This window comes from Talaromyces proteolyticus, assembly GCF_021365285.1.
Source record: "Talaromyces proteolyticus strain PMI_201 chromosome Unknown BGW36scaffold_9, whole genome shotgun sequence".
Lineage (NCBI taxonomy): Eukaryota > Fungi > Ascomycota > Eurotiomycetes > Eurotiales > Trichocomaceae > Talaromyces > Talaromyces proteolyticus.
In genome coordinates, this window is record NW_025764285.1 from 886,034 (window position 1) to 912,839 (window position 26,806).

Consider the following 26,806-nt stretch of genomic DNA (forward strand, 5'->3'; position numbering starts at 1 on the left):
TCGTGGTCCATCGAGCCGAACAAGTAGCTCCTTGGTCTGGACTTGAGTCGGTGGTCCACATGCATCCTTCACGCTGCAATCTCTAGGCTCCGCAAGCGGGACTCTTCCGACCTAATCCCTCATTTCTTGCTCGCCGGCAGAAACTGCAAGAGTGTCGGAAAAGTCCCGACTGGTGGAGTGTGGACCAGCCATGCGGAATTGGCCGAATACTTGATCCGCCGTTAACACACAGTCTCCTCAGATCGAACTCTGCAGGAAGCTGAGTTTGCATGGGGGTTCATTTCCATATGCAGTACGATTCCGTAGCGGATCAAGACGCAGTGCATGGATAAATTTCTAGTGACCAACAGGCGAAATCAGCCGCAGCGATGAATTAATTCAGTAATTCGACTTCGGCTCATGAGCTAACAGAGGTCAACAAGGATCCTCCCTCGTGCCTGGGTCGTTGCGTTGCCATAGTCAAGATGGATTCCTGCTTTGTAGACGGCGGAGTTTCCCCCACATGGATTGCGGGGCGTAGACCGAATAGGTATGTACTCATACGACCCACCGTTAATTTTACTACGGCGAGTTTTTCGTTCGGAATTGGGATGCATTGGACCGTTAACATAAACTTATTTGAAGGTGCGTATTCCATAAGGCGCAGCTTATATATCTTAGTCTAGCTCCGTTGATTTCCCTTGCCAGGGGACAGTAGCTACGGAGTATGACGGCCGTACTAATGTTAATACGAATTGTTTCTGCCGCTTGCTTACTCTAACACCACGTAGCTAACTTCAATAAGAAGGAATCCTATGTGGTAATTTGTCTGGTAGCCTGTATATAAATCTTTGTTGTGGCACTTTACTTTCTGTTATGATTCATGAATCTATATAATGTTAATTTGATACTTTTTGACATATTTTACTATTCTATTGAAATGGCAGCGAGTTTCCTGATACGCCTCTGCCCGTCATTGCTGTCTAGCTGCTAGCACACGATCGGTTTGTCGAGAAATCTATGTTCGCAGATATGGGCTGCCGAAGTCTGGGAGCGTTGTGGAGCAATCCTGTTCAGACTAATCTTAGCGCTCTTAAATTTCAGGGAGAATTAAGTGCTATGGATAGGGAGAGGAGAGTGGGCAGAAGGTGTGGAGATGGGGTGTGGAGCTGTCGCCAGCTACGCCGCTTTAGTGGTGACGCTTTACACTGGTCGATGGATTACAGTACTTATATAGCAGCTTTCAGTTGTTGTGGTAGCTATTAGTGATGTCTGCCTGAAAGAAAATATAAATAGCTGGCTCCCCACGTTGTATAGTGTCTACCGCGGCTCAATTAAGTCCTTCCCATCCCAACAAACTCTGCTCTTCATTTCACCGTGCCTCGTTAAGCTGTTGGCAATTTTTTCTGAAGCAACTATACCCTGGAAGGTTGAACAAGCATGGCTTCAAGCAGCCTGCAACCTCCCAAAACCCGTGCCCCAGTGACCTGCCCTGATTGCGGTCGCCAATTTGCTGGCCGTTATGAATTCAATCGCCATCTGAAGCCGAAAATCAAGTGTCCTAGCCATGCCTGTGCGAGCTGTTTTCGTGGCGACAAGAAAAGTCAGTTCATAAGACATATTCGAAGGTTGCATGCTGGCCAGTTCGATATTGGGCTATGTAAGAGGCATTTTGAAGGTATTTAGCAAGCTCAACTCAATCAGTGGCGTTATTAAGTGAAATTAAAGAGGTGTTGACTGTGTTGTTGTTTGTTATTAAAGTAGAGAAGTCAGGATTGTTTCCTATTCCCGGAGCCTGTATCCCGCCAACCCCAGTATCATGAAGAGCGAGAACAATGGTGGTGAGTCGCCATCAGCATTACTCTCAGCAAAGTTGGCAGCAACCGAGATATCTATCTCACCATTGACAAATGGTAACGGAGGGTGAACAAGTCCTCACACAATATATTTTGGATCAGACACTGCTGCAGCAGTCTTCTAGTTAGGGCTTCTCACCTGCATTTCCATATAATTATGACCTCAACCTTCCTCTTGATATCCATCCATACACTATGTGGCCAGACTTTCAAATCACAATGATAGATCTAGTGATATGGCGTGACTACACATTGTTGTTACTGAGTTCACCATCTCATCATGATTGACACTTTTGGCAAATGAATCTATCTAGAAAGAACAATACATACCTGTTGTATTTCCATCATTCTGTCTCTCTCTCATGTTTTGGGTTTTTCTTTTCTTTTCTTCTCCTTCTTTTCTTTCTTGCTTCTTTTAATCCCTCTTTTGATTTCTATCTTCACAGGTATGTCTCCTATAATACTGATTAGTTCATATTATTAGTCATCATTGTCTTCTTTTAATAAAAAGTTATTATCTTTACCTCTAGTAATAACTTCTGAGGTATAGTAGATTATGAGCCCACATCCAGCGTCGCTGTCTAGACTCACAGTACTGGGTACTAGTATTGCTGTGATCTTAGCTCTATAGAGCCTCGAACACAAATGAAATAAGGCCTAAAAAAGTCAGAAAACAAGTTTCACAAAAAGCGATTTTGGAGGGGCAATTGCCATGAATAGTTTGTTTGAGTTTTATATTAAATGGTTCAGGCCCTGCTTTCTCTGAACTTATACATACCCTTGTACGAGATGAGTATAAAAAAATATATTGAAACTTGAGGAAAATTAGCTATTGCAGGAACGACGCGGAAAATGGCTACAATCTCACCAGCCACAGCAATTAAGAGAGTAGTGTCTGTGACAGCATGGTGAATTAATACCCGATTCTGGAATACGCCAAGACCATGACCTAATGAAGCAGCACTTCAAAATATAGAAGCCAGGCTTCTATATAGTAAAGCAGCGATTCTAGCTATTGAAGCATTGATATTGAAGCAATGCTTCAATATCCTCTAGATACATGGACACTCGTTTACTATCATTTATTTAGTCTATCGCGTTATATTTTCTCTCGAAATAGCACACTACTATCAAGTATTCAACTATCTTCTTTTACTATTATCATCGCAATGAATAGTCCTTTACTTTATTGGCTTACGGAATTCCTTGAATGTTAGCAGAATATCCTTTGTGATCTCCGATCTCAGAGACGAGTTGTTGACCACTTTGACAATTTTGAGCTAGGTCGAAAAGGAGTTGAATTGCTTTAGGTTGGTTAATTATGACCCATTAGCTTCTGTCAAATGCCTAGGCTGATTTTGGCATAGGCCTATTTGGACGTGATACGGAAACATCAAGGCCGTAGATATATAGATTGATTTATTTCTTTTGGACTTTCTTGAAAAAAAAGTTACAAATACGTCTAGCCTAAAGGTATTTCCAATTGATATTACTCGTGACGGTCCTCAAGCCACCATGGATGTTCCGTCGAGATCGCATAATAGACAGGAGGGGCAGACTCGGAGTCAAGTTCAACTATCTTACGGACCTCAGCCCATCCACGCGCGCGATTCGCCTGTCGAGCTTCTGATGTTAATCCCCATTGTGTGTATTGTCCAAGGGCCTTGTGTAACTGTTCTAACTCCCATATTCCCTTCCTTTGTGTGCAATCGGACGGCCTCATCCTGCGTTCCAATAATTGACACCAAAAACCATCTGACTTCAAGGTTTCTGAGAACCGTTTGATGTTTACCCACTCCCAATATGCAGGGAAATAACCACTACATTCCCAATCAATGATACCACTGACCTTCTTGTCAGCAACTAGGATATTGCTCCAATCCAAGTCACCATGAGACAGCACGTTTGGGAGGGAAAGTAAACAATCAGTTCTGGCTGTGACATATGTAGAAATATGTTCATTGTTCAAAAATTCTCCAAACCTTTCTTGATTTAATCCCGCGATGTCTCTTATATCGGATCGAGGAGGTTTTCGGTGGAGTAAGGCTGCTTTGATGTGTGGAGAATGTAGCTTTCGTATATATCCTAGAAGGGCGACTACCTCATCTGCTATCCTCGTCTTTTCTTGAGCTTCCAATGTCGGCCAGGCCTCCTCTAATGTCACACCAGGGAGCCTCTCCAGGATTAGATGTTCAAACTCCGCTGATTTGTAATAGTCGTATACTTGAGGGACAGGAATTGATGTATTTGCCCTTACTATCTCCAAAATTTCCTTTTCTGATTTTAGATCGGAGAGGTGAGTTCTCACAGACTTCCGAATTCTATCGTCACTTTGAAGAACGACCTGCCGGTCGATAATTGAATCAAGAGAAGCAGGATGTGTAATTTGGTGAATGATAGTTTCTGAACTATCTAAATGAGGTTTTGGCTCGACAAATACTTTGCACTTAAAGTAGGAGTGAGTGGCTTCTCGTCGAGTGCGTGCGTCTGGGGCATTAGTGAAATATTGTGTCGATGAAATGGGTTGATCAAAAAAGTTACTCATCACTCTAGCAGCACTCAAAAGTATACCAAGTAGAAGTAGAAGATTCTGATTTGTAGATGTACCTTTCACAGTAGTTAGGATAGCTTCATTGTGTGCTGTCGAGCAATTTTCTCAAGTAACCAAAGCTAAAAAAGTGGCCTTGCGGCCTTTACCGATTGTATCCATGTCAAGTTTAGCGTCATAATTAGGTTACGTGTTATGGCAACATTCTATTGGACGAGAGTGTTTTCCTTAGACGACCAGTAACAAACTTGCTTTGTATGTGATGTGTGACCATCACTCCTCTGGCAATAAATGATTTGGTGTGCTTGTTTCTTTCTTTTGCAAACGACGACATCCAACCTGGTCCAGTGCACTCATTCCTTTGCTCGACTGATGAGACAATGCCACATTGTGACTCACTGAATCTTCGCCTTATTCAATCACACATCCTCAGCTCTCCTAAGCAGCAGCATGACCGCCTGGAAAAGATTTCGCAGGACTATATGGCTTGAAGAGTGGTCTATAAATTCAGCGACGCCCTCATTTTTCAGAGATCTAACACTTACAACCTATAATTTCTACAATATCGTAAGCAGCAACTTGTGTTTCTGTTGATAGTTGTCTAACTGGTGCACAGAGAACAAAAAAAAGAAAAATAAATAGACTTCTTACTTTAACTGTCCAGATGGTGAACTGTCCAAGCTGTGGGTACAACAACATAACTCATGCAGAAACTTGTGCAAATTATGGCAAAGAACTTCCAGTGGTTAGAAAGACCATAACAATCCATTGACATATTAAACCATCAAGATAGAGTATCTGTTAAATCACTCTTCCATTATATCAATCCTTACTGAATTATTGTCGTACATCAATGCTCTCTTACCATTTAGCATAACAAGTTCGAAATACCATCCCCTATTTTGCTATGAAATTTGGAATTGCTATCAGACATAAGGCAGGGAGGGGTAAAAGAGTATTAGGAACTTCTTTGTTATTACTATAATCTTCAGAAAATGAAAAAGGAAGGAATGTTTGTTTATTAGCTAGCTGTATTTGTACCTAAACAACATGGCATTCCTGCCCTTATAACATTCGAGCCTTTTTATCTTGTTAATTGTCATTATTATAGATTTCATCACCCAATTATAAGTTAGTCAACACTATACCCATAGATTGGAAAGCAACCAAAGATATCTTAGTGGCGGCCTATATGTTAGGGTTTGGCAGGACAACTCTGGCAAGAGTTATATTTCTGCAGGAGATCTCCCATCTCACCATACACATAGTGATTTTCTGCAGTATATATTCTGCTAAATATAGATAGTTTAGTTTAGAAATTTGGATTTAATTCTTTAGAATTTATCTCATAATTAAGATCCATTAATCTCATTCTTCTATAGCACCCTTACTTCAACATCAGCCAGAGGTAGTATTTATCATACCTAGGAATACTACAAGGATTGCATTTTAAGACACATCAATGTGCAGAACAAGTCAAAGAAAGTAAAAAAAGCAATAACAAACAATGAATGCAATAAGATTACATCAAAAAAAAGAGAATAAGAAAACAAAAAGAAAAAAAAGAAGATAGCTTTCTTTCATTAACATTAATCTTAATATAATAAAAGAACAGAAGGAGTTTTATACTAACTATTAAATTTTAACTCTTATTAATGATTTTTCTAGTATTTGCTTCACTTACAACTGACCAACCCAGAAGCATTTGACATCAACTATTAGTATGTGAGAAACTCTACCTTATCTTGATAGCTGTGATATGCTGCTGCCTGGCATTCCAACTAGATAATGTTGGTACCATGCAAAGCGATGCAATTCAATGAGGCGTAAGCCTTTGAACAAAACTACCTCATGACCTGCTCGAAATTATATGGTTTTGTGCGTCCCCTTGCTTTGGTAGCTAACTTGGAATTCTCGTGCAACATAAACAAAGCAGTAAGGAATGAACATACTAAAACCCTCAAGATAACATCTCAGTTGCTGTGCAAAAATATATGTATTTGTAATGTTGGTTTAATATATAAAGTCTACCTACAGTCTGGAAATTCCACCAGGTCCGCGTCTACTGTTGTGCTTACAAAATTTATTTTGCTTTCGATAGAGCGTTATAACCTTGAGCCATCATGACGAGAAGAACTGCCATAGGTCAAGCTGTTGAAGAGCTTGACAATGAAAAGCGAGTACGGATCCTCGGAATTATTGACAAGTTGCGTGAGTTGGGAGTTAGTGAGAATGTATCATTGCCTCAGGTACGTTGAAGGACCGTGAATCACATGATAAACAATGCTTAGACAGAAAAGCTTGTTGTGGTCGGAGACCAGTCAAGTGGAAAGTCCTCCCTCCTGGAGGGACTTACAGGGGTATCATTCCCGGTTGCGAGTGACCTCTGCACACGTTTTGCAACGCAAATTGTGCTTCGGCGTGCTCCGAAAGACGACGCAGGAGTGGTGATCACTATCATTCCTGGGCCTTCTGCCCAGGCAGACGAGGCAGAGAAAGCACGATTGCTAAGCTTTGAGCGAAAACTTTCTGCAGATGGCTTTGATAACCAAAAGTTCTTAGATATCTTTGATGAGGTATGGAACGTGGAAAGGAGAAACTGCAGCGCAACGGATGCTGATACTGTGGCATAGGCTGCGGAGTTTATGGGAGTACCAGGTCCAAAGTCGAATAAGCTGGAGGATGTGGAAAAGAGATTTTCGGATGATATTCTGAAAATTGAGCTGTCTGGTCCGGAGCATCATCATCTCAGTGTTGTTGACGTTCCAGGTCTCTTCCACAGTGAGTAGAAGAAGGTCAGGTGACTGGATATGGCTGATTTGGAAGACCCTACCAAGTACCAGACGGAGGAAGATCGATCGATTATTAGGAAATTGATCGAAACCTATGTCACCGACAAGCGCACTATCATCTTGTGAGTGACATGGCTGCAACACGTCTAGGGAGACTGACGCTACTGTAGGGCCGTTATGGATGCGAGAAACAACCTGGCGAACCAAGAAGTGTAGGTGCTTAAGATTGATTTCTTGATGATTATACAGGCTGACATTCCCTCCCATAGCTTTTCGATGGCACGTGCTGCAGATCCTGCTGGGCTGCGAACTGTTGGAATTATAACAAAATGTGACGCACTGCAGGCGGGGGAAGAACAAGGCGTACGATTCCACAGTTTAACGGACAATTCTCATTTTCTGATCTGTATAGGTGCTGCGTATTGCTAAAAATGAGGTTGAAAAGCTAAACCACGGTTGGTTTGCTGTGAAAAATCGATCGGCCCAGGAAATCAAGCAGGGAGTGACGATTGAGGCCCGCCACCAACGTGAGAGAACTTTTTTTGCAACCACTGTCCCCTGGACAGAGCTTAAAAAAGATCGCGTCGGTATCTATGCTTTGAAAAGATTTCTCGGAGGTCTTCTATATGATCATATCCGAAGTGAGTTTCCAGGAGTCATTAGGGATATCGAGGAGCTTTCAGCTAGTACCCAGAGCGAATTGGAAATGCTTGGACCATCACGCCAAACAACAGCAGACCAGCGTCGATTTCTGACACATATTGCTACTGCCTACCAACTTGAGCTGGGAAATGCTTTGAGCGGCAATTATGATCCCGATCTTGATACAACGAGTCCCATGAAGCTGCGCATGCATATCCGACAATTGAATGACGAATTTGCAACGTCTATGTCGCGCTCTGGGCATGCTAAAATGTTCAGAACCACCCAAGGAGAGGTGGATCATGAGTACTACAATAAATCAGGTGATCAGCAAAACATTTATGACTGGATCCGAGAGCTTTATCGAGATTCACGTGGGGCCGAATTGCCAGGAACTGTAAACCCTGTTGTTCTCGAGAACATGTTCCGTCAGCAATCCCGGCCGTGGAAAAGTATCGCCGCATCTTATATAGACAAGGTTATACGCGCTGTTGATGATTACAACCGGTCGATGTTCACAAAACTGATGCCTGATGATACTGTGAAGGAAGCCTTGAAAGGTCGCCTAATGCGAGGAACAGATGATTCATCTTCTCGAGCACATAACCAACTATTGCAAATCCTCAGTGATGAGAGAGATGGCATTCTGCAAACCGTTAATCATTACTATGCGGATAATTTGGTTGCTAACCGGCGGGAGCGAGTTCTTCACAGACTGAATGGCTTGGGAGTTGAGAATGGAAGTGTCTTCGACATGGACACCGTCCTGAAGGGTGTTCACATTAGCAACGAAGATCAGGCAGTTAACGATATTCATGACGTTTTGAAGGCATATTACAAAGTGGCCATGAAACGCTTCACTGACAATGTTGTCATTCAAGTGACTGAACGGTTAGTTTTAGGAATTGAGGGCCCGGTGAGGACATTCTCACCAGACTTCGTCAGTGAGCTTCAGGAAAATGACCTAATGGATATTGCGGGTGAAAACTTTGCTACTTCTAGTTTGAGGAACGAATTGGCTAACAAATGCGAGAAATTCAAATTGGCACTAGAACTTGCCAAGAAGTGTGGTATGTAGGTATCAATAAGGAAGAGGAGGACAGCCGACTCCATTTCTCCGTGGACAACTCAAACTCTTCATTCTCTGATAATGTTTAATGTTTAATGTTCAAATTTCGGGGTTTTTAAATGGTATCAGTTAACAAATCAAATTAAACTATCCACGAGTTTTATAAACACTAACAGTGATCAGAGATTCAACGTGGTTATTTCATTCAATCCCATACCTGCTGCCGTTTCTGTGTTTTTGGGAGGCAAGTCTTTTGCCCAATTATTCGTTTCGCGTAGAACAGAACCAGATGGTCTGCCCACCAAGCGAGGCTCTCTGTGGAGCAAGGATGGTAAATCGTCTACAATGGTCTCTTTTGGGACCATTTGATGGGCCATCCTCGCTCTACAGGAAGTTTCGCTGGGCGGAGAGACCTAAACAATCGACAGGAGTTTAGTCAGGATAGATGTGCAATCTTCGCATAACCCCTTCTACCGCGTCGAAGTCCCTTCCAGAATCAACCCAGACCGCACCGACAATGGCTTCAATGTCAGTTGCAAGGGCATGAGGGGAATTTAGTAGATCATTTAGGCCCAATGAGCCCAGTTTAATGAATTTGTGGATGTGCGTCCTTTTAGCCTGGCGAGCCATTTCGTTATTGCTCCCATAATGCTGCAGTCGAAAGCTTCCATCCGCTAAGAACCATCAGCAAAAATACTGCTTGGTCTGGAACATATCATACTACAGCTTCTATTGCTGCGGTACCAGTGGTCGATCAGCATTAATGCCACCACTTTATCTCCGAGAAAAGCTAGGCGCTTGTTCGCATTTTGTGTCAATGCGTCCTTAATGATACGACGGTTGCGAAACGTATATCCAATGACCCTTTCAGCTCCTCTGGAGTTTTCTTGCTTGCTCATATTAAAGGGAAAATTCCGGGCCTTCCTTATAATTAGTTAGAAATCCGTGATTCAAGGTGGGAGACACAACTGGTAAGGTCCAAATCCGGGGTTCTTATAAAAGTTCGGGGGTGACATCATCGACTCGTGAAGTCCACCAATTTCTTTGTTTGGTTAGGAAACCTAATCATTGGCAATTTATTCGGATTCCGTCACTGGGTCCCATACGGTAAAACGGATGATTCTGCATTTGGCTAAATAATACTTATGGCACGCTGCCCTTGTCGCTAATCATAAACTTAATCGTTGAAGCAATCCTTAGATTTTGCCTGATGTCCAAAATCTAACAATTTGTAACTCGGGATATATCAATGGACGGCTACTTATTTGCAGGGACCTATCTCGAAAACCATTACAGTCCGTGTATCTATGATGCTCTAAGACCTTATGCTGGTCAGCCATTATTTTTAACTTGTTTAAGAGTATTCGAAGCTTGGTCTTTTGAGAATACGAGGCAGTTTTTTGATAGAAGTAATAAAGTATCTAATTTTATTTAAGTGTGTACTTTGACGTAGATCTTTTTCCTAACAATATTCTTTTTACTAGACTGTTAAACCGTTAAATAAGCCTTATTGTTTAATTTTAATAGTTTTCATAATTTTATTGATTATCGATAAATCAAAAAAGCTTCCTTTTCGTAATGGTTTTATTTTAATAATTAATATAGAAAATTTGATAAAAAGCTGGATAATTATATAAATATTTCTATAGTATTAAACTATTAATAATTTGAGTTAGTCCGCAGATGGCCAAGGGATCTTGACAGAGAGGTTGCAATTTAGCGCTGGGACACGATACTAGTATGGCTTGATGTTTCACACGGTAACCTCCACCAAATGTGGAGGCAGAGCGTTATCACATCAATGATGTCGGCCCGGAACAAGCAATCCTGTCAACCAGGCCGAGATGACGCGATAACAAAAGAGAAACGGTATGTCTCTCTAACTTATTCAGTAATTTCGACCCCTAGGATACATCATGTCTGTAGAGTGATGGAATAAAGTTGAGTTGATAATTTTAAATCAGTGCTGTGAGTCCCGTCCAAAACAGGACTAGCGTCGCCGCGGACTTTTGTCATTTTCTCCGGACCTCCAAAATATTATTGATTGCTGATCACCAATTCGTGTTCGCGACGAGCCGCAATCGGCCCAAGAAACGGCGAATTCTGCCTTCATCAGGATGGCATCGTCGAGTTTGTCGACCATGCGATCGGCACAGCGAGTCGTGATATTCGTGCAGTCGCCAGCTTCGTGCCAAACTTACTGCGGCCGGCGACAACTACATACCAGACTACAGAGACCTTCAGTCACTGGCACCTCAAGTGTTGCGTTACGACGGCAAAAAAGATTTATCACGCAGCAATGGATTGCCAACACGAAACAGGCAAAAGCTGAATGGGATCAATGGGCAGTGGAGATTAAAGAGGGGAAACGAAAAAGCTTTGTCCAGCTGCTCGATGAACGGGGTCTCTTGCATCAGGTGGTAGGGTTAGTTTGCGCGCGTTCAATACAAATTTGGAATTTTTACGATTCCAATTGGACGAATTGAATGAATGCTGACTTGTTTGTTTTGTAGAGAGCGGGAACTCCTTGACAAAATACTTACTGAGAGGAGAGTCGGATTCTACGCCGGAGTCGACCCGACGGCACCTTCTTTACACGTCGGACATATGATACCTTTCATGGTACTGGTATGGGCTTTTCACTGGGGGTATCCAATCACTTTTTTGGTGAGCAAAGGCCATTGTAGACGGCAGTTCAGCGAGACTAATTCTGGTGAAGCTCGGAGGTTCGACGGCCAAATTCGGGGACCCGACGGGCAGACTCGAAGAGCGAAAGCAAGAACATCGATCCGTTCGTACAGCCAACATTGCATCGATGCATATGCAATTGAAGAAACTCAGTGCAAGCATGGAGAAGTACGGCGAACGGCATGGTTACGAGCATCAATGGGCTGCGCGACGGGCACTTACAAACAATAATGTGTGGTGGAATAAAGTGCCTTTTATTGATGTACTGCGAGACTTGGGGATGCATATGAGGCTTGGACCTATGTTAGGGCGAGATACGTAAGTGCTATTATTACTCTCTGGAGGCTGGCTATCTGATGCGGTACAGTGTCAAGACTCGTCTGGAGGGCAAGGGTATGTCTTTTGCAGAATTTTGCTATCCCCTTATGCAAGCATGGGATTGGTTCCATATGTTCAGGAAGGGCACCCAGGTCCAAGTTGGCGGTGCTGACCAGTATGGCAATATCCTCTTTGGAATGGAGGCCGTCAAACAGTTGTCGAAGAATACGGCCATTGAAATTGACCGAAGAAATGTGGACGAAGACGTGGAGAAACCAATCGGAATCACCACTCCTCTTCTCACGACTGCGTCGGGAGAGAAGTTCGGAAAGTCAGCCGGAAACGCAATTTGGCTGGACAAGGACTTGACCTCGACATTTGAGCTCTACGCGGTAAGTTTGTTGTTAGGATCGTACTGAACGCGACTAACATGAACAAGTACTTTGTGCGAACTCCCGACGACCAGGTCGAACGGTACCTCAAATTATTCACCTTCCTGCCCCTTGAGGAGATTACCAAAATAGTGGAGAAACACACTGAAGATCCTTCCAAACGAGTTGCCCAACACACTCTTGCGCGCGAATTCCTCGAGTTAGTCCACGGACGTCAAGAAGCCGAGACCACGGCCCTTCAGCACCAACAGCTTTTCCGACCCCGGTCTTCCACTGCAGAACCAACGCCACCTCCAACACGCGCCTCAAATATGCCCGAGAGTTTTGCGAAGAAGCCTGAAGCTGGTTTCACGAACGTTGGAGCAGGCAATATATACGCACCTCAAGTGAACTACACTAATATGCAAAATCAAACAGTCAAGCTTCCTCGGTCGCTTGTACTAGGGCAGACTTTGAACAAAGTCCTCTACAGCGCCGGCCTCGTGTCGTCCAATAACGAAGGCCATCGTTTGATCGCCAACAACGGAGCCTCCATTGGTAGCAGGCCCGGCGACTCAGGCCCAATGTCAGATGCTCTCGCATTCACCCCTATCAGGCCATGGGTCGCGCAAAAAACAGAAGAATTCCTGATCGAGGGCAAGCTGATAATCTTCAAGATTGGAAAGTGGAAGCTCAGAGTGGTCGAACTCGTTGACGATGCCGAGTTTGAGGCGCAGGGGTTGAAGGCTCCTGGATGGGAAGAATTTAAGCTGAATAAGGGGAAGAGTGCGGATGAGGATGGTAGTGCACCCAGGCCCGGAAAAAAGAGCAGTGCAATCAGATATATCAAGAATACTCCAAAGAACGAGGAGAAGAGTACACCGAGAGAGGAGCGCAGTCCTCTGCGATATGTGAATTCGGATGATCCAAAGCGCTCGGCATAGACTTTGTCTGTGTTTGTATTATAAGCTTCCATCAATGTATTATAGATTGTACCATTATAACCAATAACCATGTCAACTCTACCTACATCATAAAATGAATCAATTGATGCATATGGAATGAAGACATGTATCCATCGACCTAAGTAGTTAGTATGAGCGGAGTCAGGGGGTTTTCGGCCAGGCGGGGCGAGCCACACGCCAAACCCAAACCCAAAACCACTAAACGCGTCGCAACGCGTACCTTCTTCCCGATCAATTGATTCCCTGTTCAACGAACCACGCAGCAACCATCAACATCTGCTATATAGCTGGAGTCCTGGCCATGCTCCTACTGCGCTGATACTATACACAACCATAAAACCCGCTGCTACCTGCCTTCTACCTACGCAATGGCCAAAGGAAGCGACGCCGCATCTTCGCCTGCTGCCGCAACAACCCCCGGCCTGAAGCGTTCTACCTCCAGTACCCAGAACATGAAGAACCAGCGATCCATCCTCGGGTTTTTCCAGAAATCATCGCCGTCTACCCCGTCGACGTCCACGCGTAACGCCAACGCCGAACCCGCGTCGTCTCCGGCCCAGCGTGCTGCTGACAAGTCGTCGGTTAGGTCGAAAAAGACTATCCAGAACCTGACGCCGGTGCCGAGTAGCGATGTTGTTGAACCGGATGAGGATGTAATCGCCAAGGTAGGTTATTTACCAGGACAGAAATTTCTGGTTGTACAGGATCGTAGTGCTAACAGAGCTACTTTCAGACTGAAGTCGGTCAAAAGGAGGACCTATCGTTGACGCCGACGAGAAAGGTATGCTACCTGTTCCGATATTCATTCATAGAATACGTATCTAACACAGAGTCTAGGCTAAAAAGAAGGTCAATTATATCGAGTCCGATAGCGAGGGAGAAGATGACGACGAGGCTATCTTCCGGCCCAACCCGTCACGCAAGAGACGCAGACCTGCTGTTGAAAGTGAAGATGAATTTCAGGAAGAGGCTGAGGCGCCTGAAGATGGTTTGTTTAAACAATAATGTATTGACTTTGACGTGCTTCTTGCTGACTGCCATAGAAATGGACGATTTCATTGTTGCCGATGATTCGGAAGAGGACGCCAAACCCTCTAAAAAACGGAAGAAGATCTCCAAACCCGCGCCTCGCAAATCTCTCTCGGACGATGCTCCGTCGCCTGTTGTTGACGTTGACATGGATATTCCAGAATCGACAGCTGGTACCGCGAGACAATGGACGTATGATCCTGAAAACAAGGAACCTCGAAAGGAACGAGACCCAGTAGTCTCAAGAAGTGGCACGAAGAGAAAGGAAAAGGCACATGAGACAGAACCTGAAAAGCGATATCCATGGTTAGCCAATATCACTGATATGGAAAGGAACCCTCCTAGCCATCCAGACTATGATCCACGAAATATCTACATACCGCCGCTGGCATGGTCCAAGTTTTCGCCCTTTGAGAAGCAGTATTGGGAGATCAAACAGAAATTCTGGGATACAATTGTCTTTTTCAAAAAGGGCAAATTCTACGAACTTTACGAGAACGATGCAACAATCGGCCACCAATTGTTTGACCTGAAACTCACAGACAGAGTTAACATGCGCATGGTCGGTGTACCTGAAATGAGTCTTGATCACTGGGCAAACCAGTTCGTCGCCAAGGGCTACAAGATTGCTCGAGTTGACCAGTCGGAATCTGCGTTGGGCAAAGAGATGCGAGAACGAGATGACAAGAAAGCCGCGAAGAAGGAGGATAAAATTATCAAGCGCGAGCTAGCATGTGTTCTTACCGCAGGAACCCTCGTCGAGGGCTCAATGCTTCAAGACGACATGTCAACGTATTGCGTTGCCATCAAGGAGGTCATACTAGACGGACTGCCGGGTTTTGGCATTGCATTCGTTGACACAGCCACTGCTCAGTTCCATCTAGCCGAGTTCACGGATGATGCCGACCTGACCAAATTCGAAACATTCGTTGCCCAGACACGACCTCAAGAGTTGTTGCTGGAGAAGTCGGCGCTCAGCCAGAAAGCATTACGGATTCTTAAGAACAATACAGGACCTACGACGCTTTGGAATCACTTGAAACCAGGCAAAGAGTTCTGGGAAGCCGATATCACAGTAAGAGAGCTCGATGCTAGTGACTACTTTGTCTCCGAAGACAGGGACAACGTCGAAGCCTGGCCGCAAGTCCTTCGCGAGGCGCGCGGAAAAGAGTATGCCATGTCTGCATTTGGCGCGCTGATACAATATCTCCGAGTCCTGAAACTGGACCGTGATCTGATTACCATTGGTAATTTCACCTGGTATGACCCAATCCGCAAGGCTACAAGCCTGGTTTTGGACGGTCAAACTCTTATAAACTTGGAAATATTTGCCAACTCATTTGACGGCAGCAGTTCCGGGACTCTGTTCCAGCTGCTCAACCGCTGCATTACTCCATTCGGTAAACGGATGTTTAAGCAATGGGTCTGCCATCCACTGATGGATATAAATAAGATCAATGCTAGATTCGATGCCGTCGATTCTCTGAATGCTGATACTGTTATTCGCGACCAATTCTCGTCTCAGTTGACCAAGATGCCTGATCTGGAACGCCTAATTTCTCGTGTTCATGCCGGAACTTGTAAAGCGCAGGATTTCCTACGCGTGCTGGAAGGGTTCGAGCAGATCGAGTATACTATGGGTTTGCTGAAAGAACTTGGCTCTGGGGATGGAGTCATAGGCCAGCTCGTCTCATCCATGCCAAATTTGAAATCTCCCCTCGAGTATTGGAAGACCGCATTTGACAGGCTGAAGGCCAAGGAGACTGGTATCCTTGTTCCGGAGCGTGGCATTGAGGAAGACTTTGATGCATCGCAAGAGACAATCGAGCAGCTGCACCATGACCTTGACGCGCTTCTCAAGAGGGTTCGTCGTGAGCTCGGCTCGACAGCCATTATTTACAAGGACAACGGCAAGGAGATCTACCAACTCGAGGTTCCCATCAAAGTCAAGAACATCCCCAAAACGTGGGACCAAATGTCTGCCACGAAACAAGTAAAGCGCTTCTACTTCCCAGAATTGCGCGTCCTCATCCGCAAACTCCAAGAAGCGCAAGAGACGCATAGCCAAATCGTCAAGGAAGTTGCAGGCCGTTTCTACGCCCGATTCGACGAGGAGTATGAAGTCTGGCTGAAATCTGTTAAAATTGTTGCCCAATTAGACTGTTTGATTAGTCTGGCAAAGGCTTCGTCGTCGCTCGGACAGCCAAGCTGCAGACCGGTCTTTGTCAACGAAGATCGAAGCATACTCGAATTCGAGGAACTGCGCCATCCATGCATGCTACAAAACGTCGCCGACTTTATCCCGAACGACGTGAAGCTTGGAGGCGAGACGCCAAATATTAACCTGTTAACTGGCGCGAATGCAGCGGGTAAATCAACGATCCTCCGAATGGTAAGCTACACACAACAAATAGACCCCCCCTAAAATACACCTTTGATATTAACGTATGCTAGACCTGCGTCGCAGTCATCATGGCCCAAATCGGCTGCTACCTACCCTGCGAATCCGCACGCCTAACACCCGTTGATCGCATCATGTCTCGCCTGGGCGCCAACGACAACATCTTCGCCGCACAGTCGACGTTTTTCGTCGAACTCTCCGAAACCAAGAAAATCCTCTCCGAAGCCACACCCCGCTCCCTCGTCATCCTCGACGAACTCGGACGCGGCACGAGCTCTTACGACGGCGTCGCCGTCGCCCAAGCCGTGCTGCACCACATCGCAACACACATTGGCGCCCTAGGCTTCTTCGCGACACACTACCACTCCCTCGCCGCCGAATTCTCCGGCCACCCTGAAATTGCACCTAAGCGGATGCGCATCCACGTCGATGACGAGGAACGCAGGGTAACGTTCCTATATAAGCTCGAGAAAGGGGTTGCAGAGGGTAGTTTCGGCATGCATTGTGCCTCGATGTGCGGGATTCCGGACAAGGTTGTGGAGAATGCCGAGGAGGCGGCGAAGCAGTGGGAGCACACCAGTCGGCTTACTGAGAGTCTGGAGCGGCAGAAAGGCGGCGGGCTTGTTGGCTTGGGATGGTGGAGTGATGTTGCCTGGCTGCTTCGCGACGATGCGGAGGTTTCGGAGAGGGGATTGGAGATTCTGCGGAAAGCGATAGAGGGGCTGTAGGCATGGTATATGTCTATATAGGTGATTTGTGGTGTTATGAGGCGTTATTGTGAGTTCAGAATTTTCGGTTTTTTATATATAGTACTATGTAAGGATGAGTGGGTAGTCTCTAGACTACGTAGTTTATATTTAATATTGTTTTCGTATACTCAATGCAAGACCTTCATCAGTTGACATTATCCTTTAATCACATGTACATGTACATGTATCTGCTGTAATCCAATTTCTAACACATTTCTCATAGTAGACTCTGTGGAAGATGTAAAGTGACGATTACCTTTTTATCTCCTTATTAGAAAATAGGCTTCACAACCTGTCGTGAACTTTAAGTGACACATCGTGATTAATCACAATCACAATAGTCCAAACCAACTGAACTATAAATCGTCAGAAGTGAAAAACGCTAGTTTATTTCTTTATACCAGTTCACCCTTTTCAGCTCACACATTCAACCATCTCATCCTCCTTTATGCATGTACCATTACGCAGATAATGAATTGAAAGCATAGAAAAAGAACTCATTAATTAATTAAAGAATTAACTAAGCGTTGGCAACCTGACGAACTATTTCCTAGCGTACAACCCAACCACCGTAAGATCCCCCCATACCAAACCGTCCTGCGCCAAATATGAAAATGAAAGCCTGAGTCATTGAAACCAAATCCTGGACACATCCCAACTAGGACATCGGCAGAATTAGCATCGTGATAAGAAAACTAAAACAGATATGAGAATGGCGCCGTGTCGCAGCCATGGCACTGGAGAAGGGTAGTTAGTATATTTATATTCCGGCTAGAAGAGGATGGAATGGAATACCCTCGAGCCATGCTGATGCGACTGGCTACTGATTCACAGAAGTGAAACCGTAAATCTCTGGTTCGGGCTTAACGACGACGGAGTCTTGCTCGGTGCCAGCATTGTTGTTGTCGTCAGGTTCGGCGACGTCCTCTTCTTCGTCTTTCGCGAGGGGTTCATATTTGCTGGTCAATCAGTGTTAGCACCACGGTCTACACAAAGAGGGGGGGAAAAGAGGGGGAGGATATACACAGGAGTCTTTTTAACAAGAGTCTTGCGCTGGCGTTTCGCCGGGGTAGGGCTCTCAGCATCACCCGCACCACCGGTTACCAGCTCGACGGGGGTGTTTTCAACATCCTTACGCTTCTTGCCGGTACTAGCCCGGCGCTTGCCACCCTTTGATGCAGACTTGGGTCCGGGGGTGACGGGATCAGCGGCGCTGGGGTCGGCGGACTCGGCTTCCTCGTCGACGGGGAAAGCGTCCATGAGCTTGCGCAGCGCCTTGCGGTAGAGAACCTGGGCCGAGCCTTTGGTCCAGCCGCCGTATTTGGCGACCTTTTCGTAGTCGACCTGGACAAAGTTAGAGTTTGGAGTTGGATAAGGGGGAGGAGAGGTACTTTGCCGGCATCGCTGAAGCGGACGCCTAGGGTGATAATCTTGAGTTCGGATTGAGACAAGTTGATGACTTGTTCGGCGGATTTGGCTTGCTGCTCTTTGGAAGACATGATAGTGGTTGAGAGAGGGAGATGGCTTGATGGCTGTGGAATGTGAGGGGGGAAAGTAGTGGTTAGTGGGTGATGAGCATGGATGGAGGAATAGATATTGTGCTTACAGATGGAAGATGGAGAGATGTTGATTGCTCGAGTCAGTGTTTACGAACAGGGTGAGGGAGTGAGAAGTCTGGATGGTTTGAAGATTGATGATTAGTGGTGAGGATGGAAGAAGGTTGAGTTTCAGAAGACGTACAGAGGCAATTTATCAGACGGGTGGTTGGAAAGAAGATGAGAGAATGGAGGTTAGGACGTATGAGAGTGAGGGGCGGGAGGGAAGATGTGAAGGAGAGGTAAACAAGGCTGCAAACGCACTGCTAGGTAAATGAACTAGGAATGACACTCACTGTTTCTTTCAGTTTGAGAGTGGGTTGCAGTGGTGGGGCGGAAGAGAGGTAAAATAGAGAGGAGGTTGGAGCTTGATCAGTGTGTTTGAGGGTGAGGGTGTGAAGGTGTGTGGCTGGGATGTTTACCTGATGATAGTATGGGAATTACAAGCTGTTTGTGGTAATGGATGTGGTATTGATAAACATAGTACAGGTCATAGATTTCCGCTTGGGTTTAAGAGAGGAAATGTTCAGCCGGATTGTTTCTCTTGTGGATCATTTTAGATAACGACATGCTATAATACACGAATAAGCCAGTATACTTGACCCCGTAACGCCTGAATGCACCCTGATGATACAGATTCAGCCACACAACGCAGAAGCATCACTGTTGCGGCCCTGGCCTCTGGCTATATATTTGTTTGTGCACATGCTCCCATAATTCAGGATAAAACTTCGATGTGCTGCGAGTATCTCTGCTCTTTTCCATCGCGTAGAACTGTTTCAATGTGCCGCCTCGCCACCACGGCACAGACACTGGGTCTCGGTTGCGGAACGAGACCGGTCGAAGCAGGGCCTTGTCAGGGACGAGATTCGAGACGTGTACCTCTGTCACCCGCGGAATGAGAGTGATTTTCATGGTGCGGATTGAAACCATTGCAGTTGAGGGCAGGTTTCGAGCGTAATCAAGAGCAGTCTCCCGCGACTTTCTCGCGAAGGCGGGCAGATGGAGATAGATGTGATTCACGAATGGCGCTGTTGTATACGCGACGAAGGCTAGGGGGAGGGCGCCACCAATGACAACTGTAACAGACTATTTAGTATAATTGATATGGTTAAGATAGTTAAGATAGTTAATATGCTTCTGGATGGAATGGTCCGACTCACTCAATGGCGCGAGATATGCAGGAAACTCATCGGCGAAAAACGCCGGGGCGATGATCAGAGTCGAGACACCGCACACGAATATCGTTGCACCTCGCAACATGCCCAGAAACACACCCCTCCCCGTTCCTCCATGGTAAATCAGGAGTTTCTCCGGTGTGACTGTACTTGAATCAGCTTCTACATTTTAATAGCAGTAGTAGTAGTAGTACTAATAACTTCATACCTGGTCGAAGCGTCGGCCTCCACGGTTGGCCAGCTTGAGTTGGGCCGGTTGCAGGAGTAGTCTTTCGCGGTGCGGGCTTTATCTGTCTCGATGGGATGAATTTGGTTTTTGGTGGCGCTGTCGATTTGAAGCGAAGGAGGATGCTGTTTAGGACATCGTTTTGCGCCGCACATCGGAGATTGGTAGCTGGATTTGCGCTGCGACTGCGACACAGCGAGAAGAGGGATTGTGAGGGTGGCATTATGGATTGTTCAATTTTTACTACATATAGCCATCGTAGACACTCCGCAATGGTGCAATGGCTGTCACCAGATTGGTTCTTCAGCAACGTGAAGATAGAAAATAGAAAAAAAGAAGTGACGATGAGCTGCAGTCTTGGCGCCGATCCCGATTAGATAAGACAAACAACCCTGCAGAAGCCACCTCACATCTTACACATCCTCTCCAGCACATTGAATATGATTGATTTAACACCGTATATTTTGCTCTAATGGGTGTGTTATCTAGCAGTCGCCGTGCATTATGGCACTGCGCGTTTCCACTCTTGCTGCTAGTGGTCTGCTCCACCGCATACAGCCAGCTTTCAGACGACACGCTTCGTTCACTGCCCAAGCCCGGCAGCGACTTTGACATCCATGAGGGCAAAATCCTCTCACCAATCCTACAGACACGCGTGCCCGGAACACCCGGCTCGACGGCCGTTCTCAACCACTTTGCCAGCTTCTTCCGCACCGCGTTGCCAGACTGGACCCTCGAGTTTCAGAACTCAACCGCGAGGACACCCGTGTCGGGAGACAAGGAGGTCCCCTTCGTCAATTTCATCGCGTACCGCGACCCGCCCTGGGCAGCGCAGGGAGATTCCGGCAGACTCACGCTTGTCGCGCACTACGACAGCAAGCTCCAGCCCGAGGGCTTCATCGGCGCGATTGACAGCGCCGCGCCGTGTGCGATGATAATGCACGCGATGAGGAGTATTGATAGTGCATTGACCGCGAAATGGAACGAGATCGACGCACAGGGCCATGCGGGCCTGGACATTGACGAGAATACCGGGATACAAGTGCTTTTTCTCGACGGTGAAGAGGCCTTCAAGGACTGGACTGCGACGGATTCCCTGTACGGCTCTCGCTCGCTGGCCGAGCACTGGGAGCAGGCCTACTACCCGGCCATGTCGCCGTTCAGAACACAGCTTTCGTCGATCACACTATTCGTACTGCTCGATCTCCTTGGATCAAAGAGTCCAACGATTAGGTCGTACTTCCCTACTACACATTGGGCATACCAGAACATGGCTCGGCTGGAAACCCGCTTACGGGAGCTGCGCCAATTCAAGTCTGCCCCCGATAATGGGGAGGGGGGCGGTGGTTGGTGGATATTGAGACTGACGAGCATCACCTCGCGCCCTGGAGCACGATACAAGACGACCACCTTCCCTTTCTCCGCCGCGGAGTCGAGGTTCTGCATCTTATTGATTTCCATACTGGTAAGGGATTTCCCGATGTCTGGCATACGATGGATGATGATGCCGAGCATCTCGACATTCCCACCGTCGAGGATTGGGCGACTCTTGTCACTGCGTTTGCGGCAGAGTGGATGGACTTGGAAGGGTATTTTCAGCCAGCGCCGTCGGCGGCGGCGGCGTTATATAGTAGGAAGACTGAATTGTAAGATGTTTATTTAGAATTACCTTTTTGCATACCATACTAATTAAGAAGTAGTTACTGAATATGAGTTTATGTCTAGTCTAGTCTATTCATGTATGTCTATCAAAGCCGACTGCCAACCGCATAACCAGCCATCCAAACAACTCCCCACGCTGGCTGGAGGACGGATCTGACAATCGCCGGCCCCGGACAGACACCACTCAGACCCCAGCCCAGCCCGAAAGCGACCGCACCGGCTACGAACCGCCAATCGACGTCTGCAAGCGTGCGGTTCGGCAGACTCCACGAATCCGCCAGCGTCGGCGCATCCACCTTCCCTTCTGCATTGGCCTTGCCGGGTTCAGTGGCCAGATACCAATATAGTGATGGCCCAACCCCAAAGACCAGCACCAGCGCCAACGACGGATCAAAGGCGCTGAGGTCCGTGAGAAACGCGAAGAATCGGATCACTTTGGCTGGGTCCGCCATGCCGGTGAATAGCAGGCCGAGACCGAACTGCACGCCAGCGAGATACGCGAATGCGCTGCGCGAGGTGGGCAACCGAGAGAGGAGGAGTTTCTGCGGCCCGATTGCGAAGTTGGCGAGAATGGCGAGTACGGCGCTGGTCGTCATTACGCTGAGTTCGAAGATGGTCGGTAAGGAGATATGGTAGCATGGCCCCTCGCGACAGATGGGGATTATTTGGCTGCCGGTGAGCACTGGCGCATAGGTGGCAGTGAGGAGCGCGGTGGTGAAGAATATTCCCGTTGCGAGCAGCGAGCGTGCTGAGAGGCGCGAGATGCCGCAGAGCATGTGGCCGGATGTGCAGCCCGCGCCGTTCTACACTCTTGTTAGCTTTGTTTCACCCCTTGATACACCATGGACGATTCTCACCTTCGTGCCCCATCCCACTAAGAACCCCAAACCAAGCGTCGATACCACAGAAGTCCAGGACTCGACTGCATCTGGATACGCAGGCAGCAGCGAGGGCACAAACAGCCAGACTAGCCACGGACTCGACAGCAACCCAGCCAGAACCGCCACATTCTCGTCGGTAATGTCAGGACGGACCAGGCCGGAGCGCAGCATGGACGAGATGCCAAACACCCGTCCATTATGCACGAGCAGGCCAAACGAGCCGCTGAAGAGCAGCAGGGCGCCGAGCGAGGTATGGACTGGCGTGAACATATCAGGGTATACTCAGGTATGAGTATGCTGGTGGTGAGAGTGGTTCCTCGAATATTCCCAGCGCTCAAGAGTATACTCGTACCAACGACATCATTGATAGCGGTCAGTCACGCCATGGCGCCTGACAATGAAAACATCGGTGAAACCGGACGGCAGAACGTCCTAATAGAGTTTCCTTTCTCTTGAATGATCGGGGAGCATTGCTGGAGAAGCCCGAGCCGTAATCCGGTACGGCGATCGCTGGTATTATCAGCTCTGATTGGCTGGGCAGTGGGACATTGCATGGCATTTACCCCACCGGGCGTTTAGCATTGCGGTATCTGTATTCTTCAGTTCTCAGACTATCCTTGTTCATACATGTAGTTAATAGTAGTGTTTATGCAGTATTGCCAGTATTACCCTACAACAGTGTGTATCTTGCATGTACCAGAGTAAACACTTTACTCATATAATATACATATGGTGATACTATAGTATATGCCAAATGGTCCCCGATCAATGGATACGTTGAAAAATTTAATCTCCCAGGATCCCGAGCCAATCACCATCCTGCTTTCTAATCCAGTCCGTGCCGTGCCTTTGTCTGAGAATGTACGGATACTAATGACAGCTTTGTGAGACTCTGCCATGTTGTAGGTATATGTATGTGCTATATATGTATGGGAGTTTGTGCGACAGTCTCGAGAGTGCATATATAGTATGTATATAAGCAAACGTACTATTAATACTTGACTTATATCAATTGGCTAATGCTGATGTATAAGTGAATGTATTATGTATTAGCGCTACATGTAAGGGCCGAAAGTGGAGCCCTTATTAGCATTAATATCAATAGTATTTACTACTTATTAGTCCTATTCTGACATATACTTCACTCTCACAATTCTCTATTGGATAACCATAACATATACCCAAATATATGAAACTGATCCATCTCCACGAGTATATCTAGATATATACACCACAGAGTATGGATAGTTGAAAAACCTCGGTCCCCAAGATGGCACCCCAATATAAAACCGACTTTGTGCCTATCTCAATTATTCCTGTCTGATAACCCTAATTCCCGTTTAATAAAGCTTTTTGTGCTATAAATAACTCAGTTAAAGATTCATGCATAGAGGGAATTGTGGTAAAGAACTCACTGCCAAGAAAAGGGAAGCAACAAATGACAAAGCTGCGCCCGCCATGATGAGGGCAAATATGTTGCGAATGGTGATTGTCACTTGTTCAATTACCGCTTCTTGAAGTGTAGAGCGGAGACTTTGGAAGTAGGAGCTCTGTATGCCGGTAGTCATTTGCAGCAGCTCCTCGTGCGTGGCATTTGGCAGAACGGCTTCAAGCTTCTCCACCCCGATATTTTGATACAAAGAGCCAGCAATGCCGAGGAAGGTAATCAAGGCCATATTTTGTGCTGTTAAGTTATATTTATTAGTATGATTACACTGACAGCAAAACTACTGATAAGAAATACTTTACCGGCTGTCATAAATCCCACAGCATCATTCACCTCAGCTGGCGGCACGAGGGTCGACACTACTGCAATACCTGCAGTCAAAAATGAACCAACACCCATCCCGATGAGCACTGTATAGCCATAGATATTGGAGGAGGAAGTTGATGCATCAATGGTAACTGAAAGAGTCATCAGCAAAGCTTGCCTGCTCGCGATGATTAGGCAGTGTCTTACGCATGCATGCCGCACCAGCTAGAATTGTAGCGTTGCCAAAGATATACCAGGGTTTGTAGTAACCAAACTTAGGCATTAGCGCGCCGTTGATGACAGAGAAAGCAACAATCATGCTCATCAGCGGCAAAAGTCGCACACCAGCCATTAAAGCTCCATCTCCTCTGGTGAATTGAAAGATCAGAGGAGTATAGTATACACTTGTCATCATAGCGCCAGAAGCCACAAACAGCTGAAGCTGGAGAATGATAAGATCTATGCGCTTCATAAAGTGGCCTGGGTAAAGTCTATTGTCTTTAGAAACCCCGGGGTGGTATATCGTGACGAGGACGAATGCGATGAGCAAAACGCCGGTCATTACCCAAAGCACAATTTCGGACGGGCTGTTAAAAGTGTAAAAGACACCGCCAAAAGTGACGGCCATAGCATAACAGGCAGAGCCAGCCTCAAAAATGATAATACCGACCCAGTCCTGTGTGCGAATCTTTTTGGCCAATGGTAAGCTTGACGGGCTAATCGGGGGCAGACAGAAGATAAATGCTGGAATGAAGACGGCGGCCACAACGAGATTGATATAGAATGCCCATCTCCATGTAGCGCTGCTTTGGGCAAAGGCGCCACCGATAATAGGACCAAGAACGCTGCCAGTACCCCACATCGCAACAATGCCTGAGAAGTACAGAGGTCGTTCATGGTCACTGGTGCTTAAAGCGATATACGTGAGGGAGCCTGAGTAGACACCAGAACCGAAAATTCCCAGGATGAGCCGTCCGACGATCAAGGCATTCAGAGTAGGCGCTGCACCGCAAATGACGCTGCCGACTTCGAAGCCAACAACACAGGCGAGAAAGTACCATTTCACGTTGAATACGGCAAGAGCTTTTCCACTGCAGAGCAATTGTTACGCATGATCAGTATGAAGGATCTTTTTTCATAACTGTTAAGTTTGCATTGAATTCACTTACTGGGGTAGGATGGAAACAGTTCCAAGGCTCATCGCCACACCAATCCACGGTAGGTTCTCCGTATCTCCAAGCGTCTTGATAATTGCGGGCTGAATATCAGCAACCTATTTGGGTATGAGAACAGGTCTATGTCTGAATTGCCATCGAGATTATGGATTTTACTCACGATGGTGCCATCCAGAGCAAACAAAAAGACGGTCGAAAGAACGGAAAGATACGCAAAAAACCACTGAATTGCAAACGTTAGAATGAATTGTCAACAGCGTGTAATGCAAACCTTTAGGCCGGAAACAGTCCTCACGGGTGCAGGGCGGTCTTCAGCTTTGTGTGTGCCCTCCTCTGGAATAGATGAGTCGGAAACAGGGGTTTTCTCATCGGTAACATCTGAGCTTAGCAATTCGTGTGGAGTATCTGTCTGGCTCGCAGTGACAGCGACATTGCCTATGTAAGCTGGTGGAGGCTCGTTGTGGGCTGTCATATCGTGTGATTTCGCGACTTGATTGAATGTGGTAGAGAATACACGGTGATGACAGACAAAGGAGTGATGCACGCCTGATACGTAAGTAGGTAGATATATCCATTGGTCGGAGACAACGCATCAGGAACATGGCACCCAAAACAACTTTTTGGATGAATTTTTGGATGATTCTTCGGATTTCCAGAAACCTGATTACCAAACATTCCATTCTGATAACAGCTGTGTTTGATTTCTAAGCATTTTGCTTTGTTCAGGAAGGAGTTCGACCGTACATATGTATGGTGAGGAGAACCCCTGTCTGGTGGCAGCGCCGCTCGTCGTTTACTTCCCGCCCGGCCAATGGGATCCCCCCAACATATTCATTCATAGTTAAGAGACTGTAGACGACGATGACTGGTGGATTCTCTCATGGGCTGCACGCAGAGGGATACAATGCCTGCAGGCGGCAAGTGCCTCG

At 46.4% G+C, this 26,806-nt stretch overlaps 11 protein-coding genes across 11 annotated transcripts; 5 read left to right on the forward strand and 6 right to left on the reverse strand.

Annotated features, from left to right (window-relative positions):
- The first annotated feature begins 1,252 nt into the window (after nt 1-1,252).
- Nucleotides 1,253-2,278, forward strand: BGW36DRAFT_383864 (uncharacterized protein). The gene is made up of 2 exons (XM_046216726.1): nt 1,253-1,657; nt 1,744-2,278. The coding sequence occupies exons 1-2, from the start codon at nt 1,420-1,422 to the stop codon at nt 1,800-1,802; spliced, it is 297 nt and encodes a 98-aa protein (XP_046069521.1). The 5' UTR covers nt 1,253-1,419; the 3' UTR covers nt 1,803-2,278.
- A 1,046-nt stretch (nt 2,279-3,324) lies between these two features.
- On the reverse strand, nt 3,325-4,446 carry BGW36DRAFT_463493 (kinase-like domain-containing protein; the record flags this gene model as incomplete). The annotated part of the gene is made up of 1 exon (XM_046222217.1): nt 3,325-4,446. The coding sequence occupies exon 1, from the start codon at nt 4,378-4,380 to the stop codon at nt 3,325-3,327; it is 1,056 nt and encodes a 351-aa protein (XP_046069522.1). The 5' UTR covers nt 4,381-4,446.
- Nucleotides 4,447-6,506: 2,060 nt separating this feature from the next.
- On the forward strand, nt 6,507-8,895 carry BGW36DRAFT_454273 (P-loop containing nucleoside triphosphate hydrolase protein; the record flags this gene model as incomplete). Its single annotated transcript, XM_046221897.1, has 6 exons — nt 6,507-6,632; nt 6,684-6,959; nt 7,017-7,168; nt 7,346-7,387; nt 7,445-7,538; nt 7,588-8,895. The coding sequence occupies 6 exons, from the start codon at nt 6,507-6,509 to the stop codon at nt 8,893-8,895; spliced, it is 1,998 nt and encodes a 665-aa protein (XP_046069523.1).
- A 608-nt stretch (nt 8,896-9,503) lies between these two features.
- On the reverse strand, nt 9,504-9,833 carry BGW36DRAFT_383866 (uncharacterized protein). Its single transcript, XM_046216727.1, has one exon. It carries the CDS (start codon nt 9,783-9,785, stop codon nt 9,561-9,563), a length of 225 nt encoding a protein of 74 aa, XP_046069524.1. The 5' UTR covers nt 9,786-9,833; the 3' UTR covers nt 9,504-9,560.
- A 1,194-nt stretch (nt 9,834-11,027) lies between these two features.
- BGW36DRAFT_300713 (tyrosyl-tRNA synthetase mitochondrial precursor) lies at nt 11,028-13,207 on the forward strand (the record flags this gene model as incomplete). The annotated part of the gene is made up of 5 exons (XM_046211647.1): nt 11,028-11,315; nt 11,404-11,553; nt 11,606-11,892; nt 11,942-12,284; nt 12,332-13,207. 5 exons carry the CDS (start codon nt 11,028-11,030, stop codon nt 13,205-13,207), a joined length of 1,944 nt encoding a protein of 647 aa, XP_046069525.1.
- Nucleotides 13,208-13,596: 389 nt separating this feature from the next.
- On the forward strand, nt 13,597-17,386 carry BGW36DRAFT_300466 (putative DNA mismatch repair protein Msh6; the record flags this gene model as incomplete). The annotated part of the gene is made up of 5 exons (XM_046211629.1): nt 13,597-13,893; nt 13,950-14,009; nt 14,066-14,216; nt 14,272-16,649; nt 16,712-17,386. 5 exons carry the CDS (start codon nt 13,597-13,599, stop codon nt 17,384-17,386), a joined length of 3,561 nt encoding a protein of 1,186 aa, XP_046069526.1.
- An 837-nt stretch (nt 17,387-18,223) lies between these two features.
- On the reverse strand, nt 18,224-19,064 carry BGW36DRAFT_383869 (uncharacterized protein). The gene is made up of 4 exons (XM_046216728.1): nt 19,014-19,064; nt 18,799-18,939; nt 18,432-18,751; nt 18,224-18,366 (listed from the first exon to the last, which is right to left on the reverse strand). The coding sequence occupies exons 2-4, from the start codon at nt 18,904-18,906 to the stop codon at nt 18,228-18,230; spliced, it is 567 nt and encodes a 188-aa protein (XP_046069527.1). The 5' UTR covers nt 18,907-18,939; nt 19,014-19,064; the 3' UTR covers nt 18,224-18,227.
- A 598-nt stretch (nt 19,065-19,662) lies between these two features.
- Nucleotides 19,663-20,561, reverse strand: BGW36DRAFT_361690 (uncharacterized protein; the record flags this gene model as incomplete). The annotated part of the gene is made up of 3 exons (XM_046214296.1): nt 19,663-20,081; nt 20,166-20,329; nt 20,389-20,561. 3 exons carry the CDS (start codon nt 20,559-20,561, stop codon nt 19,663-19,665), a joined length of 756 nt encoding a protein of 251 aa, XP_046069528.1.
- Nucleotides 20,562-20,828: 267 nt separating this feature from the next.
- Nucleotides 20,829-22,056, forward strand: BGW36DRAFT_418531 (putative glutaminyl cyclase; the record flags this gene model as incomplete). Its single annotated transcript, XM_046219427.1, has 2 exons — nt 20,829-21,756; nt 21,798-22,056. Exons 1-2 carry the CDS (start codon nt 20,879-20,881, stop codon nt 22,054-22,056), a joined length of 1,137 nt encoding a protein of 378 aa, XP_046069529.1. The 5' UTR covers nt 20,829-20,878.
- Nucleotides 22,057-22,154: 98 nt separating this feature from the next.
- On the reverse strand, nt 22,155-23,219 carry BGW36DRAFT_399098 (YeeE/YedE family integral membrane protein; the record flags this gene model as incomplete). Its single annotated transcript, XM_046218482.1, has 2 exons — nt 22,155-22,871; nt 22,926-23,219. 2 exons carry the CDS (start codon nt 23,217-23,219, stop codon nt 22,155-22,157), a joined length of 1,011 nt encoding a protein of 336 aa, XP_046069530.1.
- Nucleotides 23,220-24,041: 822 nt separating this feature from the next.
- BGW36DRAFT_463501 (major facilitator superfamily domain-containing protein) lies at nt 24,042-26,550 on the reverse strand. Its single transcript, XM_046222218.1, has 7 exons — nt 26,149-26,550; nt 26,038-26,100; nt 25,872-25,975; nt 24,910-25,793; nt 24,699-24,854; nt 24,365-24,633; nt 24,042-24,307 (listed from the first exon to the last, which is right to left on the reverse strand). Exons 1-7 carry the CDS (start codon nt 26,347-26,349, stop codon nt 24,290-24,292), a joined length of 1,695 nt encoding a protein of 564 aa, XP_046069531.1. The 5' UTR covers nt 26,350-26,550; the 3' UTR covers nt 24,042-24,289.
- Between the last annotated feature and the right edge of the window lie 256 nt (nt 26,551-26,806).